This window comes from Haliotis rubra, unplaced genomic scaffold, assembly GCF_003918875.1.
Source record: "Haliotis rubra isolate DU_JTF1 unplaced genomic scaffold, ASM391887v1 Scf1091, whole genome shotgun sequence".
Classification (NCBI taxonomy): domain Eukaryota; kingdom Metazoa; phylum Mollusca; class Gastropoda; order Lepetellida; family Haliotidae; genus Haliotis; species Haliotis rubra.
Window position 1 is genome coordinate 188,543 of NW_025764994.1, and position 19,551 is coordinate 208,093.

The 19,551-nt window shown below is 42.4% G+C and overlaps 1 protein-coding gene across 1 annotated transcript; it reads right to left on the reverse strand.

Moving 5' to 3' along the window:
* Nucleotides 1–10,350: 10,350 nt before the first annotated feature.
* LOC124283345 (neural cell adhesion molecule L1-like) lies at nt 10,351–11,798 on the reverse strand. The gene is made up of 3 exons (XM_046719389.1): nt 11,564–11,798; nt 11,395–11,439; nt 10,351–10,644 (listed from the first exon to the last, which is right to left on the reverse strand). The coding sequence occupies exons 1-3, from the start codon at nt 11,796–11,798 to the stop codon at nt 10,361–10,363; spliced, it is 564 nt and encodes a 187-aa protein (XP_046575345.1). The 3' UTR covers nt 10,351–10,360.
* Between the last annotated feature and the right edge of the window lie 7,753 nt (nt 11,799–19,551).

Below are 19,551 nucleotides of genomic sequence, written 5' to 3' on the forward strand. Positions count from 1 at the left end.
TTAGATTATCAACAATTGTCCAATGATGGTAAAAATGTTTGGAAAACGTAATAAAAAACAGGACACTAAACTTGACACTGTGTTTTTTCTGATATTCTCTCGCATAATGATTCTCCTACTGAAGGCTAATGTGCTAACCCGGGCCTTCATGGACTGGATATTGAATGAAGCAACAGAGGGACCATTTCCCAAAGTCCAAATTTCATCACAAATATTTAAAACAGTCTGAAAAGATGGTTCTGGTAAGAGTTTCAGGAATCGACAATAGATGTTATCAGTATCGTGAGCCTGTTTATTTGCAATATCTGCTTCATCATATTAATTGGTCTCCTTCTTTAACATGATGAAGACCCGTGAAGATCAGTGTTAGAATTGGTCTTCAGTAACCAATGCATGCCGTAAAAAGCGAATAACGAGATCTGGTAGTCAGGCTCGCAGACTTGGTCGACACATGTCATCGTATCCCAAACTCGATGCTCATGATGCTGATCACTGGATTGTGCAGACTCAATTACTTACAGCTGCCGATACATAGCTGCAGTGTTGCTGAGTGCGGCGGTAATCAATACCCCCACCAACTAACTAAGATGCTGAATGCTAGATTTAGGGCTCTTACCTTTGATTTTCTTAGACATCGGCGAAGGTAAACTGACTTTGGATACATAGTTTTGCACAGATTTGAGTTTACTTTTGTTGAGGACTGACCATTCAAATTCATTCTGGAGGTTTGTATCTGTAATTGACAAAATAAGAGCTGAATACCTTCCAGTGTCACGATGTAAATATATCTTGGAACCGTCATTATTAATGCATAGATCATTATTTAAAATGAAATTCGTCAGTACTTCAGTGTTTGTTGAAGTCCCAGAGTGGGTTGTGGTCATTAAAGTCACCATGATAGCATCAGGGAGTTTAGCGATGTTGATCAAATAAAGCGTGCAGATCAGATGAACAGCTGATGAAGGCGCAATGTATAATGAGCATAACAGAGTAAATGCAACATGCAATGTAAGTCGCTCTGCAGGGGCCTGACAATTTATTTCAAATGGAACTTGGCTATGGACAACATTATGCCTTACCAGTTGCCCTATCACATTGTACTCAAGTGCCGAATGGAACCCAGGTCTTAGGCGTGACGAGCGAATGCTTTAACCACTGGCCTACCCCACCGTTCCGGCATAAATGAGATTGCATTAATATGAGTGAATGATATTGATAGAATTGGTTTATTAGTGGGCAAAGATGAGTTTGTAAGTGGTGTGGAATAAAATCAACCCCACATCATCGAATGTTCGTGTCTACGCTGATTATTTGGGGACGTTGATGTCAACGTATTACTGTCGGTTTGAAAATTAACAAAGGCTGATAGGGAGTATAATTCAAAGGTTGTGATTATGGTTTGAGACAAATAAAAATACGAAAATGATAAACTTTTCAGTGTTTAGTAATTCACCATGAAGGATACAGTAACGTGCATGATTTGTCTTTCTGACTGTGGCACATAGGTGTCTTCTGAGAAAAGCTTTCTTTTCCAAGTTCATGTTGAATAAACATCGGCGTTCTTGCTGGTTCTTGCTTTACTGATCTTAGAATATATGTTTCTCTTGTCGTTGTTTGTATGCATAACTCAGACCAATGCCTGTGAAATGTCTTCTGAAGGTACTGAGATACTGAAACAATATACGCTGAGTACCCGAAGGAACCTACTATATCACGCATTTCAAGAGATACAAGTCGTGTACCAAACATGAATGTTTTTATCACTGCAGCCACTGCAGCTGGGGTCACAGGTTGTGTCTCACTCAGGAATTTAAAACTGTCAGGTCACATTATTGATGACCAGATCTTTATAAGTATCAGAGGTAATTGTAAGTAATATAATACACGTCTGTCTATATATTAAAATCGGCCACGTTACTTCCCTGGACTGACTGACTGACTGAGTTTAGTTTTACGCCGCTTTTAGCAATATTCCAGCAATATCACGGCGGGGGACACCAGAAATGGGCTTAACACATTGTGCCCATGTGGGGAATCGAACCCGGGTCTTCGGCGTGACGAGCCAACGCTTTAACCACTAGGCTACCCCACCGCCCCTTACTTCCCTGGAAGACAGCTACTTGGTATTTAAAGACCACATATACACTAGGGGGTACAAATGCACAAATCGTTTATTGGCATCGGTATAAACGAAACCCCGTCATAAAAACTCTACTCATTTCCACATTTAATTGACTTAAATCGACCTTTTTGACAACAGTGCATAATTCTCTCACGCGAACGAAATTTCAACCAATCAGACGGGCGCGTCTCCGTGACGTAATGTGAGGTATGCATGTGAGGGGCGCTGTAGAATTCATGTACATTTCCGAGGGTAAATTATCTTGTTTACAGGTTTGCATAAACCTGAAATCGTGGTAATTGTTGTGAAAAATGAAAGCTTTATGTTTTCACTACCTACGTACTGTCATTTAATCTTGTCACCTGCTTTGCCTAGCTTCCGAGTTACAACTTGTTTTCATAGACGATTCTGTCAAAATCAGTTGTTGTCATAATGGCTACCTGTTGGCTAGGTCTGGCTTTTGTTCCCAAATTTACTCGGGTGTTAAACCATTTATGTCAGGTGATTTAAATATGGTTAATTCAGTGGGTTGGCATTTCGGTACAAAGCAGATTCTGACATGTCCGGAAGTAATTCAGACAGCGACAATGTTTCCATTCAATCTTCAATGAAGAAACAATCGCTAGCCCTTATTTGTTCGAGCCAGACGCTAGTGATAGTGAAAACGATGATCAGCCTCACTCATCACGGTTACAGGAAGAAGATCGACTAGTATCAACATATAGTGCTGAGTGGACGTTAACCATGTGGATGTAGCAAGAAATTTATCCCCGCAATATTGTCACTTCGACCACCTCCTCGCTTCCGAGGAAGAAATCGTTATGTTACAAGTTGTGTCATGCAAAATCCTTTTGGTCATGATTCAAATACATATTTAACTACGAGTAGAAAGTAGTTTTGATTTTTTAACTTGATGAAAACAAACCACCATCTCCCTGATTCTCAAACAGACTTTGCCCCGTGATGTCATGATTTTTTAAAATGGCGGCGCCCTGTCGCGAACATCCACCAGTCTGAGAATAAATGCTATATGGGTTTGTTTTCACCGAGTTACAAAATCAAAACTACTTTCTACTGATAGTAAAATATGTATTTGATTGATGGCCAATAGAATTTTGCATGACATAGCTAATTACATAGCCATTTCTCTCTTGGAAGTGAGGTGGGTGTCAAAATAATGCTACTTCCAATATCATTGTCATTTCGACCGCAACCTCGCTTCAGAGGAAGAAATCGTTATATTACAAGTTGTGTCATGCAAAATCATTTTGGTCATCAATCATATAAATATTGTACTACAACTGGTAAGTAGTTTCGAATTCTTTTACTCGATAAAAACGTCGAGAAATCAGCAAAATGACGAGCTTATTACACAGTTTATATACAACTAACTGAAAATCCTTCCTCGCATAACGTCACTTCCGGTTAACTGCAGTACCTCTGGCAACAGAGTTACGCAACCTGTCTGGGGTTTCCTTGGCGGGCCAGAGTGAAGAAGACGACTTTTTGGCAACTTTAAATCGCTTGGTATTAATTAACAACAAGTTTTTTTGTATGAATTTGGTGTTCCGCTTAAGACTAACCACAGGTCTGTCATATATAATGGTTAAAAGAGTACAAAAAATAAAAGTTTATTCGTTCTTGAAATAGTGTTCGTTCCTTTGTCGGTTAATGCGTTGTGTTCCTTAAAATGTTCCGATCCTACACATGTTTGGAATCATCGACAAGTTGTAATCCTTTTAGGCAATCAGGGGGCCACATAACAAAAATTTCGGGTAATCAAATCCATTTATTGACTAAATGTGTTTGGATTTAGCGATATTATCATATATGAATATGTAAGTGACCACTTAAAGACTATCCCACCACAATCGACATTTCTCTCCTGCAAGGGTCTGCAAGGTTCTGCATGAGTTTGAAGTCTACATGCTTGAAAAGTACGCGCAAGCGAAGGGGACGGACAGTGGGGAAAGACACCTTTAACAATGCACGTGAACATAAATCAAGGGCAAGTTTCATACATTAGCAGACTGGAATGCCCGTGTAAGATTCTTAGCACAATCTCTGTTAATTTGTCGGTTGCATGTTCAAGTGCTACGAAGGCAGCAATCACATTGGTGTATAAAAGTAATAATTGAACTCTGTGCACTATCGTTTTCTGAATGTATTTAAGAGTGCGTGAGTGAGTTTAGTTTTACGCCGCACTCAGCAATATTCCAGCTATATGACGGTGGTCTGTAAATAATCGAGTCTGGACCAGACAAATAGTGATCAACAGTATGAGCATCGATCTGCGCAACTGGGAACCGATGACATGTGTCAACCAAGTCAGCGAGCCTGACCACCCAATCCCGTTAGTTGCCTCTTACGACAAGCATGGGTTACTGAAGGCCAATATTCTAACCCAGACCTTCCCAGGTGAATGTTTTTAAGAGAGGACAGCACTAGAAATTAACTTTTCTTAAATATTTTCAGGTTATTCGTATGTTAACGTGAGTGAGTGAGTTTAGCTTTACGCCGCACTCAACAATATTCCAGCTTTATGGCGGTCTGTAAATAATCGAGTCTGGACCAGACAATCCAGTGAAAAAAAGCATGAGCATCGATCGTATGTTAACGTGAACATCAATCACATTGTTATTACACAACTCGTGAGGAAGCACGTGGCCAGTAAAGAATTGTCCAACGGATGGAAGACCAAGAAAACAATGGCCTTGCTGAGTCCTATGTCATCTGGCAAGGCACAGTCCCATGGCTCATGCCGAAGGAACGCGTCGAAAATGGTGAGTGAGAGAGTGATTCTCCACCGGTACCATCAGAAGAAGGCTGCTAGGCTGAGGCCACGCCGTCCGATCAGACCTCTCTTACCCACTGATCGGCACAGGCGGGGATTTGGTGCAGGCTCCCAATAAACCCCGAGGGCATGATGTAGGGTTCATATATTCCATCTAAATGTAATGTATACACACACGTACAAAATAATTATATCCTGTGATGATCCCCTCAAGAAAATAAGGAATATTTGTCACCATTTAGTTATGAGCTTGCGCTGTTTGCTGTATTCACTAAGAAACATTAGGAGAACAAGACCTAGCCCGTCAGTGTCAAGTGACGTTTTACCCTTCAGCCAGAGCAACCGCTCCTCATTTCAGTTGGCATTTGGTTTTATCATATAACATGGTCAGCAGATGTCTGAAGTAAACATGAACCTATTACGTGAGTTGTCCTTTGTCCACGGTATTCGACTTCTTGTGAAAATAAATTTTGAGCTCACAGCTGTGAATGAATATATTCTGTTGAACATTCGAAACAAATTTAGGAAGTTGGTTTGAACTTTTTTGGAATTTGAAAACATATTGGTGTTGTTAAACCCTGCACTCAGCAATCGGCGTTCACCTTTTACGAGCAATGCTGAAACTGAATTTTGCTTGAACATTGTCTTGTAACATTAATGCAGTTTACAAACATATACTGCGAATGCAACATTTCTTCATCTTTTAGTAGTAATAGTAGTGGTTGTGGTCGTAGTGCCAGAAATAGCATCAAACAATCATTACAGAATCTGATCTGAAACAATCTTATTCTAGTTCAAACGTTGTGTTATATTACGCCATTAATTAAAAAAGAGTTTGTTTGCATAAGCAGTACGTTTGCGAATACCGACGAAAATATGTACCTGTTTTCTGTAACACTCTCCCCCGTCACTATCGCACTGCTTGCATACAGCTGTCCTGAATTGTCCTGGAGTAATTGCATCTATTTTAAGATCGATATTTTTCATATTCCCACACTGAAGACATATTTGGTTTCTGTTAGCTACTGTTCATATCAAAAACAGCTGGAGTCCTATATACAGTTAACACATTTATGTATCGGAGTTTTCATCGAGACACTATCACCTACTGACCAGTGTTATAAGACTGGCAAATGACTAATCGTTAATAGGTTGGGGAATCCCATCATAGTGTGAAATATGGCGTGTAGAACTACAAGGGTTCAGGTACAAAGGAATGTTACAGTTGTCCACACATGTCAGATGACACAGACTGTGCGCTTACGGTAGTTTCAACATGATGAATAGGTAGGGTGTTTCCCGCGATATGGATCATGTTAGAGCTAACGGTTAAGCTGCTCCACAACGTTGGTGGACCATAAATCACTTGTCATAGAAGTGTTTTTAATTGAAACGCTTTTAACAAACCGACATCCATCTTCCAAGAAATATATAGACTCTGTGTGCCTTTGAATTTGTAAATTTGGAAAACCAAACAATAATGCATACGTGAAGAAATAATGTCAACGTGAGGTTGTTAGACTAATCCCACGACAAACAAGGTTGGCGAGGTCCCAATCCAACGCGAAGATGTTCCTTTTTATACTCTGGAAAATACTGCATAAACATATTTAAAAGTCCCTGTCCTTTTAACGGATGTTGTTAATACACATAGAATGTTAAAAGACAAAAAATTCAGAGGAGTTTTTAGAGTTTCAAGATGTTTAAATGTGGACGAATTGAACGATTCCGATAGGAGTGAAAGATTAGGTGGGTTACAATCTAGAAGCAGTTTACGTACAATGTCTGTGTGAAATAGTTTTAAACAAAGAAATCTGACAAGCTGGATGCTTCTCAGTGCAACCGTTGCAAGTGAGTTTAATGTTGTTTATGCCACTGACAAGAACAAGGACTGGTTCGATTCCGAGAGCCATCGAATGAAGTCCATTTGGAGGACCATAAATCAGCTATCGTAGTAGGAAGAGTGAGTGAGTGAGTTTAGTTTTACGCTGCACTCAGCAATATTCCAGCCAAATGGCGGTGGTCTGTAAATAATCGAGTCTGGACCAGACAATCCAGTGATCAACAGCATGAGCATCGATCTGCGCAATTGGGAACCGATGACATGTGTCAACCAAGTCAGCGAGCCTGACCACCGTATCCCGTTAGTCGCCTCTTACGACAAGCATGGGTTACTGAGGATCAATTCTACCCCGGATCTTCACGGTATAGACAGGCATGGGTTACTGAGGATCAATTCTACCCCGGATCTTCACGGTTCGACATATTGCCAATATCATGTCAGAGCACGGAAATGTACTCCCTGACACTGACTTCTCAAGATTTAGCAACGGTTCCTACCTTGAAATGTACACCCTGACATTGACTTCTCAAGATTTAGCAACGGTTCCTACCTTGAAATGTACTCCCTGACACTGACTTCTCAAGATTTAGCAACGGTTCCTACCTTGAAATGTATACCCTGACACTGACTTCTCAAGATTTAGCAACGGTTCCTACCTTGAAATGTACTCCCTGACACTGACTTCTCAAGATTTAGCAACGGTTCCTACCTTGAAATGTACACCCTGACATTGACTTCTCAAGATTTAGCAACGGTTCCTACCTTAGAATTTCCGCTAATACCCACGTGACTGGGTAGCCAACAAAACAGAATGTCAATGTTGGCCAAGAAAATGTTCAAAAGCCATTTCAACTAAAAGGTATGGTCAATTTTACGGATGTTGATTGCACGTACTGAGGATACATTATACGAATATATGATGGATCTGCTTCCCTTGGAACCTTTAATAAATTGCAAACCTAACAGGGTAACCCTAGCCTCTAAAGTAAAAGCCGGTTAACTTCAGTGATAGAGTATCATCATGAGTAACAGGTGCAGTTGACGCTGTGTCCAGTCCTTGATCCATCGGTGTATATACTTGTATGATCGACATACTGACGTTTAATATCCCAGAAGGCTTGTTGATGACGTGGTGGTCGCCATTACCGAGCTCACGAAATCTTGACTTGAAGCCTGGTCCATCTCAAATATCGACGATCTTTTCCATTTTCAATTATTTTATTCCAAATTGACATCAGGCTGTATTGACTGACACGGTGGGACTTCGGTTTCAAATGTGCATCCCGTGGTCCCTAGTATGGTGATCTACCTTCAGATGTTGGCGATCTATAGCCTGTTTTTACATTGTCTTGTCATTTCTGGTTAAATCTTTTTAGACTTAATTACTAGTCTAAATTGGATATCTGTGATACACTAGTAGTTTTACTGTTCTTCGTCAAGAGGCTTTTAATCTTTAATTTCATTGATCAATAATATAATTATTAATTGTTCTCGTCACGATGTGGCTGAAATATTGCCGATGTGACGATAGATATTAACTCACTCACTCACTCAAATGTGCATCTGTTATATGATGTTGAATGCGGATTCAAAGTGGAACAATTCAGTTGGGTTTCTTATCATAAAGTTCTCATGAGGACCATTGCAAGATGTAATACATTTGCCACATCAGACCTCAGTTTATAATGATGAGTATTTACTCCAGACACGACAGCCAAATGGGAACCTTTGTCGGGTAATCTGAGTGGTATTACCACTAATTATGCCTGTTATAAATTCATTAACTGACCATCAAGTGAATGATAACAAATAACATGGGTAGGTTTACCACCATACAAGAGTTACAGCAGGAGAGCAGTAATCGCTGAATTGCATGCAAGTTTGATTGCCTGAAAAGAACCTACTGTTTTGAGGATACGAACGGAATTTCGTTGTTGCATGGGAAATACATATAAGCATTTGCTGTGTACTTAGTTAAAAACTGTATATAGCTATGTATCGGAGTAAATTTTCATATTTGTTTAGCAATAGTAAAGTGGGATTCTTTAGTTCACGGATTCAAATACATCAAATGTGCGTTTTTAATATCATAGCATAGGTATTAGACGTCATATTTTTACATGATTAAATGTGGAGGTAAAAAACACAGAAATAGGATCAAATTGGATCATTCACTACACCATCCATGCATTAGAAAATCTGAAAAAGCCTACACTGCTGGGATACTTTATTATGATCAGACAAGAAGTACCGGGGATATTTTCAAATAACGGCATGTGATTGGCATTAATCACTCTGGATCAGTGCCTCTTTATAACTTTTTTACGGAGATCGAATTCACTCACAACAATAATACACATGAAACAAAGTTAAGCGCCGCCAGTAAATTTAACCAAGCTAATATCAATGATGTGCACGCATAGTACGTTGGAAAAGCTGAATGAATGTGTACGATCATGTCTTTACTACAGGACAACACGCTCTTTTAGCGTTTTAATAATCGGTACGGCACAATATACAAATGTTTTGGACCAATATGTTACAAGTATCGAGCTAGAGATACGATCATGCAACAGGGCATGTATGTGATGAGGCAAACACGATTGTTTGTAACCTGGGAAGGTTGTACAATCAATCTAGTGTACTCTCCACGTGCTTGGATAACTGCCTGCACCCTACGTCGCATACCCACGTTTCAAAAGGGTGCTGCAAGTGCTTGTATCCGCTTGCAAGCATAAAGTTCCAAATGTGCTCCAGTGGGTTCATGTTTAGACTAATGGTGGGCCACGAAAGTCACTGCAGTATTCTGAATGAAAGCTGACAGTGCACGAGAACGGTGTGGTCTAGCGTTGTCATTCATAAATACAGGTCTTCTAGCAAGATAATGGTTATTAAAATGGGTGACAGCAACTGGATCCTGGAGATTGCGGATCACCCGTTAAGTTCCACGTATTGTCACCAAGTCACGTATTGTCACGCTATTTTTCAGGGCATTATCATTTGCAGAAGTGCGAGGTGTTTCATTAACTGAAACAAGTCCGTAAGATCGTCAGGAATACACTCAGTTGGAGCCGTTATGTTAACAAACGCACGTGCGTGTATTTGAATCTCTCACCGTCCTTGGCATTTGCCTTATTAAAAACTCCACTTGAGGCAACACAATTCTTTTAGCTACGTTCTTTGTTCTGTCAATATGACGATATATATTTTTCATGATGTTTTTAAGCAATCACATAATGTCATAAACGAATTAAGTACTCGGGGATTATTTTTAGCAAAACACTGCAATCATTACACGCGTTCTGATTAGTTTGTCGTATTTTCTCACATAACAAACATCGAGAGGGGGACGAGTTTTCTTGGAGGTTATGGAAAGTGGCGACTGGTGACGAAGGTAACCCAGAAGCCCATCCTGCCTTAAAAAGCATGATCGCAGCTTTATTCAATATACTGAAAATATGTTTGACAAGTGCGTGTGTTAAGTGGGTATCCCTGGATCAAAAGAATGATTGCGCTTGTAAAATGAGTAGAATGAACATGGGTAAATGTATTGATATTTAATCGTCATTATCAAATTGACATGGACTGTACTTCTTCAACTCTAGGCGTGTACATGTAGGCTGCCGTTGGCCGTCCACGTCTCATCCCCATAGGACGCCTGACAGGTGTACACGCCGGCATCCCCGGCGGCCAGCTCCTTCACGTAGAACGTCATGGACGGGCTGAGTTCCGCGTCGGAGTAGATCTCTCTGGTGCTGCCTGCCATGTCGGTGAAGGTCCACGTCATGGTCATCGGGTCACGGACTATAGGGTCAAACTGGCACAACAAGATGGCCGTATCACCTGGTGCCATGGTCTGGTTGCTAGGGATCACTTGAAGGTGCCCTTGAACAACATATCAAAGGCAGTGTTGCAGGACGTCTTACCCGGCTATTGTTAAAACTTTGACACATTATCGTAACTGCGTCAGGCTCACTTTCTCACCTGATTCGTTGCCTGAAGACAAGTATTCATTTGTATTACCTTTGAGGGCGAAAATATCGGGGTTCATATTTTTCATACGATGCCCTCGGTCAAAATATCACTTTCTCATGGTGACGTGACGTCATGAACAATGCTATGACGTCACGTTTCGTCTATGACGTTGCGTTCTACATACGGCGAAGGCGTATGTTTGAAAGTAGATTTGGGTTCATTTTCCTCAATTTGACGGTAATAAATATAACATTACATTTGTTCAGATATCATACTATGTTTGCGATACTCGTGTTCATTTTCCTCAATTTGACGGTAATAAATATAACCTAAATATCGGTATATCCCTCTCTCGCTTGTGAAATACCATTATTTAGGCACGAGTGTCGTAAATACAGTGTGACATGGACACTCATATAATATCCTCTATATATTGCATGTATGTGGGCGGCGGGGTAGCCTAGTGGTTAAAACGCTCGCTCGTCATGCCCAAGACCCGGGTTAGATTCCACACATGGGTGCAACCTGTGAAGCCCATTTCAAAGCCTACCGCCCCATCATAACGTAGACACACGTATTCTCATTACAGTAATATCATACGGCAAATAGATCAGTGCGGGGATTTATTCTAACCTGGATAGAGCAAATACACAGACTTACAGTTGGTTGTGTTCTGGTTGTCAGGTTCCACCGTCGTGTTGGGATCTGAATCAGATAAGAAAGATTGCAACTTTAAGATATCTCAAAGCAACATCATACAGAAAATGTGACCGAGCACTCAACAATATTCAAGACATGTGACGGCGGTCTGTCATTGCGGTTTACACACCTGGCACCTTGAGAACTCCTCCCGCTGTCCAGGTGTGCGATCCTATACTGGCTTCACACGTGTAGACACCAGCGTCGGAGGCGGAAATGTTCTTCACATCGATGAAGACTTCCGGTGGATTCACGGCTGCTGTGGAGTAGATGTTGGTGACGTGGCCGGTCAGATTCATAAAAGACCAGGACATATTCATAGGCTGGTCAACTGGGACGTCAAAGTTGCACTCGAAGTCGGCCATTTCACGAACATCCACCGTCTGTTGGCTGGGAACCACCCCCAGTTTCACTGGAAGGGTGAATGATAGAGTGAGTCAGTGAGTGAGTTTAGTTTTACGCCGCACTCAGCAATATTCCAGCTATATGGGGGCGGTCTGTAAATAACTGAGTCTGGACAAGACAATTCTGTGATCAACTGCATGAGCATCGATCTGCGCGCATCGATCTGCGAGCGTGACCACCCGATCCCGGGGAATGATAGAGATGTAGATGGTTCTTGTGACTTTGTTTACCGGCAAAGAGAGAGAGAGAGAGAGAGTGTGTGTGTGTGTGTGTGTGTGTGTGTGCGTGCGTGCGTGCGTGCGTGCGCGATTGTGTGTGTGTGTATGTGTGTGTCTCTGTGTGTGTGTGTCTGTGTGTCTGTGTGTGTGGTGGTGGCGGTGGTTACCACTCCAGCAACACCTCAGCCCTCTCCCCTTTTGTCCTGAAAGTATATTAAATGACCATTGAAACTCACACGAAGTTCAAATTTAGAAGTGAGTGAGTGAGTTCAGTTTTACACCGTTCTTAGCAATATTCCAGCAATATCACGGCGGCGGACACCAGAAATGGGCTTCACACATTATACCTGTGTGGGGAGTCAAACCCGGGTCTTCGGCGTGACAAGCCAACGCTTTAACCGCTAGGCTACCACACCGCCCCGTAAATCATTCCAGGATCAAAATCAAATCTTACATAATAACAGCTTGTCGACCGTTGTTGGTGTTGTTTTCGTTGTAGTTGTTGCTAAGGTCGTTGCTGTGGCTGGTGCACGTGTCTTAGACACTCTGTCTGTGGGCTTTGTTGAAGCGGGTGTTTGCCGTATTGCCGTTGAAGTGTCTGTTGCACGTGTAGTTGCAGGTGTCGGTGTCGACTGTGAGCACAGCATGTTGTTACAGAGGGAGACGTTGTTACAGCAGTTACTGCAGGATGTTGTTGTCGCGCGTTTCCCGACAATAATGTGCAGGTTGTTTCTGAGCGTGTCACATACCTGCAGTGGACATACATAAGTGTGACTGACACAGTGTGACTACTAGTATATGACAAGCATGGGTTGTTGGAAGATATATCGAACCGTATATCGATAGCAACATTTCCAGGCAGGAAGGTTGGCCAGGGCTGGCGAGAGTTGGCGGGAGTTGGCGAGAGTTGGCGAGGGTAGACGGGAGATGGCGAGAGTTCCAGACAGGAGAGTAGGCGAGTTGGCGAGGGTTGGCGAGGGTTAATCAGGAGAGTTGGCGAGAGTTGGCAAGGGTTGGCGAGGGTAGGCGGGAGTTCTCGAGAGATGGCGAGGGTTGGCGAAAGTTGGCGAGAGAGGAATGCTGTCAGTATCTATCATTCACGTTTATCAGGATTACTAAAGACAATAGTTCAGTCATATCACAGCCTATCGAGGTTATCCCCGGGGAATACCGTTTCTTACATCATCTCTGTTTGACTGACTGACTGAGTTGGTTTTACGCCGCTTTTAGCAATATTCCAGCAACATCACGGCGGGGGACACCAGAAATGGGCGTCACACATTGTGCCCATGTGGGGATTCGAACCCGGGTCCTCGGCGTGACGAGCCAAAGCTTTAACCATTAGGCTACCCCACCGCCCCATCTTGATGGTGAATGATATATGATATAGTATAAGTGGCATTCCGCTTTAAAAATAAGTGAATGTTCTTGTGATGATTGCCAGATTATCATTTTATATCACATCTATTGGTAAATACACCTTGGTAAAACGCACTTAAAACTAGGATTATAATCAGGTCGAATCTACATGACATTGTATGGATCAATCCTACAAAGGCTCGCCAAAGGGCAGTAACTCTTCACAGCGAATCCTCGCGGCGTACGGCAAGACTGGGCAGTGTGGGGCCAACAGAAAGGAGAAACAGAAGAATGATTACCCCCTTAGACCTGCATCCCATCTCAAACACGGTGTGACCAGCGCGGGACTTGGCCATGGTCATACACTCCTGAAACCGAATGTCGTCAAAATATATGGTTGTGGTTAATAACATTTGAAAAATCTGATCACTGCGTTTTAGCACTTCTTCGCACTTACGGTATACAATCGAAGGCAACGTGTACGTGTTATATCTGCCTAACACAATGTCAGAAAAGTATTTATTCCTTGTTTAAAAAGTCAACACTACAAAGAAAATCTAGGTTGATAGGGTTGATATTGTAGATGAGACAATATTTTATAGCCTCTTGAACGATGAGTGAGTGAGTGAGTTTAGTTTTACGCCGCACTCAACAACATTCCAGCTATATGGCGGCGGTCTGTAATAATCGAGTCTGAACCATACAATCCGATGATAAACAGCATGAGCATCGATCTGCGCAATTGGGAACCGATGACATGTGTCAGCGAGCCTGACCACCCGATCCCGTTTGTCGCCTCTTACCTTGAACGATGATAAGTGAGTTTGGTTTTACGCCGCTTTTAGCATTATTTATATCTATGAGATTTTATATGTACATGTGAGAACACCAAAAATGATAAGATAACAAAGATGGACATTTTATAGGTTAATTGCACTGATTTGTAATAGCAATAAACAAACGGAAATCAGAAATAAACCCAGACATAAAGCACTTATGATATGTAAGAAACTCTATACAGACAAACCCCGTAGTGTCGAACTCATCGGGACCAATGGAAAAGTTCGACTTATCCCATTCGACACATCCGTCAGCATAGAAATGACCAAGTACCAACACGACCAAAGTGCTTACAAAATCGTTTTTCTACAGTAAGCTATATGCAATAAAGGTTTACTGCAGCACAGACCAGCTATTCTCGAAACATTCGTAGCCCTACGAACTTCTTAAGCCCATTCTTAACACACTCGCTACAAGCAAAGTTAAGTATTCTTAGGGCTATGAACGTTTCGAGAATAAGGGCCCTGGTCATTAAAACATATACAAATATAAATTTATTCAATCACATTATTCGTCTTGACAAATACATATGCATACAGAAAGATAAGAATACACGTAATTTAACAATCTCACAAGCGATCCATTTTGGTTAACAGCACAATTACATTTATCAGTCAATATAAAAACTTGTATCGTTCACACAAACGAAATCGGAACGCTTTTCATTCATGACTGGCTATGTGCTGTAGCGGGTTATCGACAATGACGGACAACGCCTTTGTAGCGCTGATTGTGACAGCGATATATATATTGTGTTTAATGATAACAAATATCCCCATTTTACACAAGCGTGTTAAACCTGGTCCATTTGTTGTTGTTTTTTGTGTTGTTTGACACATCCCTAAACAATATTCCACCTGAAGAACGGGCACCTGTAGATAACCACCAAGCCGACCAGTGCTTAATAGTTCTTCCTCGGGAGACCCTTGAAGATCCGGGTTAGAACTGGTCTTCAAGAATGCTTGTCGTAAATGGCGACTAACAGGATTGGGTGGTCAGGCTCGCTGTGTTGGTTGACACGTGTCATCATATCCCAATTGCGTAGATCGTGTTACTCATGCTGTTGACCACTGGATTGTCTGTCCAGACTCGATTATACATATAGCCATATTTCTGCGTGCGGCGTTACACAGCCAATCAACCACACTTCCTCCGGGTGGCGGGCAAGCTGTCAAGGGCGCCAGGCTAGTGATCAAGCAAGCTTCAGGTGCCGGGATCGAGCCCACCTGTGACCGGGTGTAAAACCCTTGGGGTCAACTTTGTGTGCTGACTCTTTCAGTGTTGTCACAACCCCTAGTGTACAGTACACAACCCCGTGAACTTAAAAGAACCCACGAATCCGTTGGCATATGACCAGATGGTGGCCACATGAATACGAGCAAACACCTAGTTGCGGGTACAGCAACGTGCAATAAACTTGTGACTATGTGTCCCAGTCCACCCAGCTGTGAATGGATTCCTCGTGAGGACGGGAAAGCCGCAATAACTTGGTGCGCCTACAGCCAGCAACAGTGTTATGTTTCCCAGGGAGTTGAGATTGATCATACAATGTGCCGTTGAGATTGACATCCAATGATCGAGGGAGAAAAAAATACCTGCGCCTTGAGCATGTACTAGTTGCGTGGATGTGTGCGCTACATAAATATCCTATAATAAAAATACTCCATTGTAGTACCATTTGCATAATTTACCTCTCCAACAGCGCATGCTTTGATGGCAGTGCAGTCCTTTGGATGGGGTGTGTTCGGGCAGCTGAAGCACTTGAGTCCAGCTTGACCTGCAGTAGGACACAGGGGAAGCGGGTCACCAGGGCGTGACCGAAATATCGATGTTAGACTGGTCGTATTATTTTAATTATAAACCGAACATTTGGGATGCGGGGGTCGGTGTGGGTTGGTCTTGGGATACTGTTGACATGGCCATATATCTCTCTTTAGTTCTTAAAAGGATAGCAATTCTTCGCTGTGTCATTCGGGACCCCCCACCACAGTTTAATGCGAGTTTCGATCAAGGTTACAGCTTTCAAGGTCTGACTGAGTGAGTCTATGAGTGAGATAAGATTAAGCACCCCTGAGTATTTATTGGACCATGTCCCACCTTTCCAGAACACGTGGTATCACCAGTAGTTGCAAATCTAATTGGAGATTCACAAACACATGCTTATGATATACTTGGAACCTATAGTGACCCCTGCATATCGCAGTAATTTCTTACGATCATACACGTCTGCCTGTGCGTCCTTGCGTGGGCGCACTAAATATCAGAGAGCATATGTACTGATACCTGCACATCGTGATAACGTTATACTTATGGTGAGTGAGTGAGTGTGGTTTTACGCAGCTCTTAGCAATATTCCATCAGGGCGGGGGACACCAGAAATGGGCTTCACACAATTTACTCATGTGGGGAATCGAACCCGGGTCTTGAGCGTGACGAGCAAACGCTTTAACCACTAGGTTACTCCACCGCCCCTATATTTATGGTGACTATGCTTAATATCTAACACTCTGTCGGAAAAATGAACATGTTAATTTATAATAGTATTTCCATCGTACCTTCTCCGTAGGATATGCAGAAAAGAGAAATCGTAACTGAAACATAAGAAATATTTAGACCGGGGACAAAAACACTGTTGATATAGTTGAAGTGTGATGTCCCACGAAAACAGGCGATGCTATATTGTTGGTTAAATATAATAATTGATAATGATAGTTAATTTATATAGCGCCGAAAATCCATCTGGAAGGTGCTCTGTGGCGCTGTGCATGAGTTCGAGTTATTGAAAGGCTTGCAGAAAGAGATGAGTTTTCAGATCAGATTTAACTTTGTTGTGGTCATAGAGTGGAAGACTTCCAAAGATGGGGGCTGCGATGGAGAACGCTCTATCACCCATTTCTGTTTTGCCTGTTGCACCAATTTGTGCTCCTGATGTCAATCACTGGATTATCAAGTCCAGATTGCTCCCACCGTCGTGTAGCTGGAATATTGCTGAGTGTGGAAAGTCTAGAACTCGAACTCTTTTATAATTATCCAGGACTAAGTGAGTGTGTCATGCACACATGAGGCTGCCAGAACATTTATGAACAAAGTCCTGCAAGTATACTTCCACAAATGTTAACGGTTCCCATGGTCAGAAGGGTATTTGTGACGTCACTGACATAGCGGATCAAGCGAGTGTGTGGAACCTGTGCTACGCCGCCATATACTTGCAAGTACTGTAGAAGTGCGTTCATGGCTCAGTACCAGTGTCCGAGGTCAAACCCAGTATTCCTCGTGACGAGCCACTGTTTTTATCGCGACGCTATTTATATGTCCATGATGCCATGTAGAACATAGAACAACTCACCTCGTCCCTAATGGACAGGGCAAAAAATAGGTCACTACACGAAAAATGATGGAAATGAAAAAATGAAAGTTCGATTAGCTACCTGCCAGTAGAGCCAACATGGTGCCAGGAAAAACACGGCTTTGACCTGCCCTTATCTGTGAAGTATGGAATCCAGTTAGGGACATTCTCACGATTCCACCCTTACAAACACAAGGGAAAGTGTCAAAGTTGATCAAAGTGCGACAATGCAACAACACGACATTTCAGCCAGTTGCTGAATTACGTGTATGTTTTTTTTACGAAGGGACGACAGCACCAAAACGCGACAATGTCCCTTGTGGGTTGCCATAGTGAGGACACATGGGCCACGGCTTGCAGTGTGGACAGTCGCGACCAGGTCACCGTCCAGTACACCCCTGTTGAGTGTCCACTAACTGGGTGTCAGACATACTGGTGTACTTCGTTATAAGAAGTTAGACTCCCAGCTTTACAACGAGGTGATTCTGAGATAAGGTGAGTGTTGTTGAATGCCGCATGTTTGTTTGTTTGTTTGTTTGTCTGTTTGTCTGTTTGTTTGTTTGTTTTGTGTGTTTGTTTGTGTGCTCAACAATGGTCAACGTATGACGACAGTCTGTACATGATCGTCAAACAAGAGTGAAGTACATTCGGCGATAATCGCAATATTATATAGATAACGCTGCTAAAATACACATTAACTGTGGCACTGGGGACTGAAGCAGTAATTGCATTTTGAGAGAGACCTTGTGACCATCCTGTGTCAGGAAGTTGAACATTCGTGACCTACTCGTTAGTCCTTTTTCATTAGTTTGTGAAGAGTTATCCCCTTTGTTTTTGCTAGCAGACGACATTTTCAGTGCGATCCTCAGTATGGATGATTTAGAGAAGAGGACTGACTGACTGATCGAGTTTGGGTTTTACGCCGCTTTTAGCAATATTCCAGCAACATCACGGCGGGGACACCAGGAACGGGCGTCACACATTGTGCCCATGTGGGGATTCGAACCGGGTCTTCGGCGTGACGAGCCAACGCTTTAACCATTAGGCTACCCCACCGCCCCTAGAGAAGAGGAAGTTGATTTTAGAGTATTATAACAAGGACCTCAGATCAGCTAAAGTGATTTCAAGTAGAAGAGGCATCCCTTTGTCCACTGTTTATCGTGTTTTGAAAAATATTGCAAATGGATATAGCACTGTTCAGCACCAGGGGAGGCGCAGGTAGGCCCAGAAAAATTGACTGTCGGTGACAGGAGGCGGCTTGGTATTCTTGTTTCCAAAAACAAACGAAGGAGTTTAGAAAACTTAAAGCTGGATATGATTGATAGAGGAACTGTGGCTGTCGGTAAGGAGACAATTAGAACTGAGCTGCATGCAATGGGTTGGCAGAAAAGTCGAGAATTCCATCACCGATCATGAAACCTGAACAAAGGAGCGAAGGTTGAACTGGTTGCTTACGGCATAGCAATTTTAACTGGGACAATGTGATTTTCTTAGATGAAAGTTCTGTGTGGCTGTTTCCTAATACACTGGAAATTCTGGACCAAACAACTGAGAAAACCTTTGTATCAGCGCCCAAAGTACAGTCCGACATTTAGCGTGGGGTGGCATTATCTGTGTTAGGGGCAACGCCCCTGTGTATTTGAAGGGAATATGAACAGTGAGCGGTACATGGATATTCTCGAGGACATTTACTTCCATCTGCTCACGTGTTCTATGGAAATGTTTGGATTTTCCAGCAGGACAACGACCCAAACATTGTTCAAAAGCATTCACAGGCCTGGTTTCGGACCCAAAATATGACATTATAAGTTGTATAAGCTCCCTCGGGTAATACCTGGTCTGATGTACGCCTCTTAGTGTCACCCGAGCCGGTAGTTAATTTCTGGTTGTACTGTACAGTGTTATACGATAAACGTGACTCGGAAACACTGCCATCCACATTATTGTTTT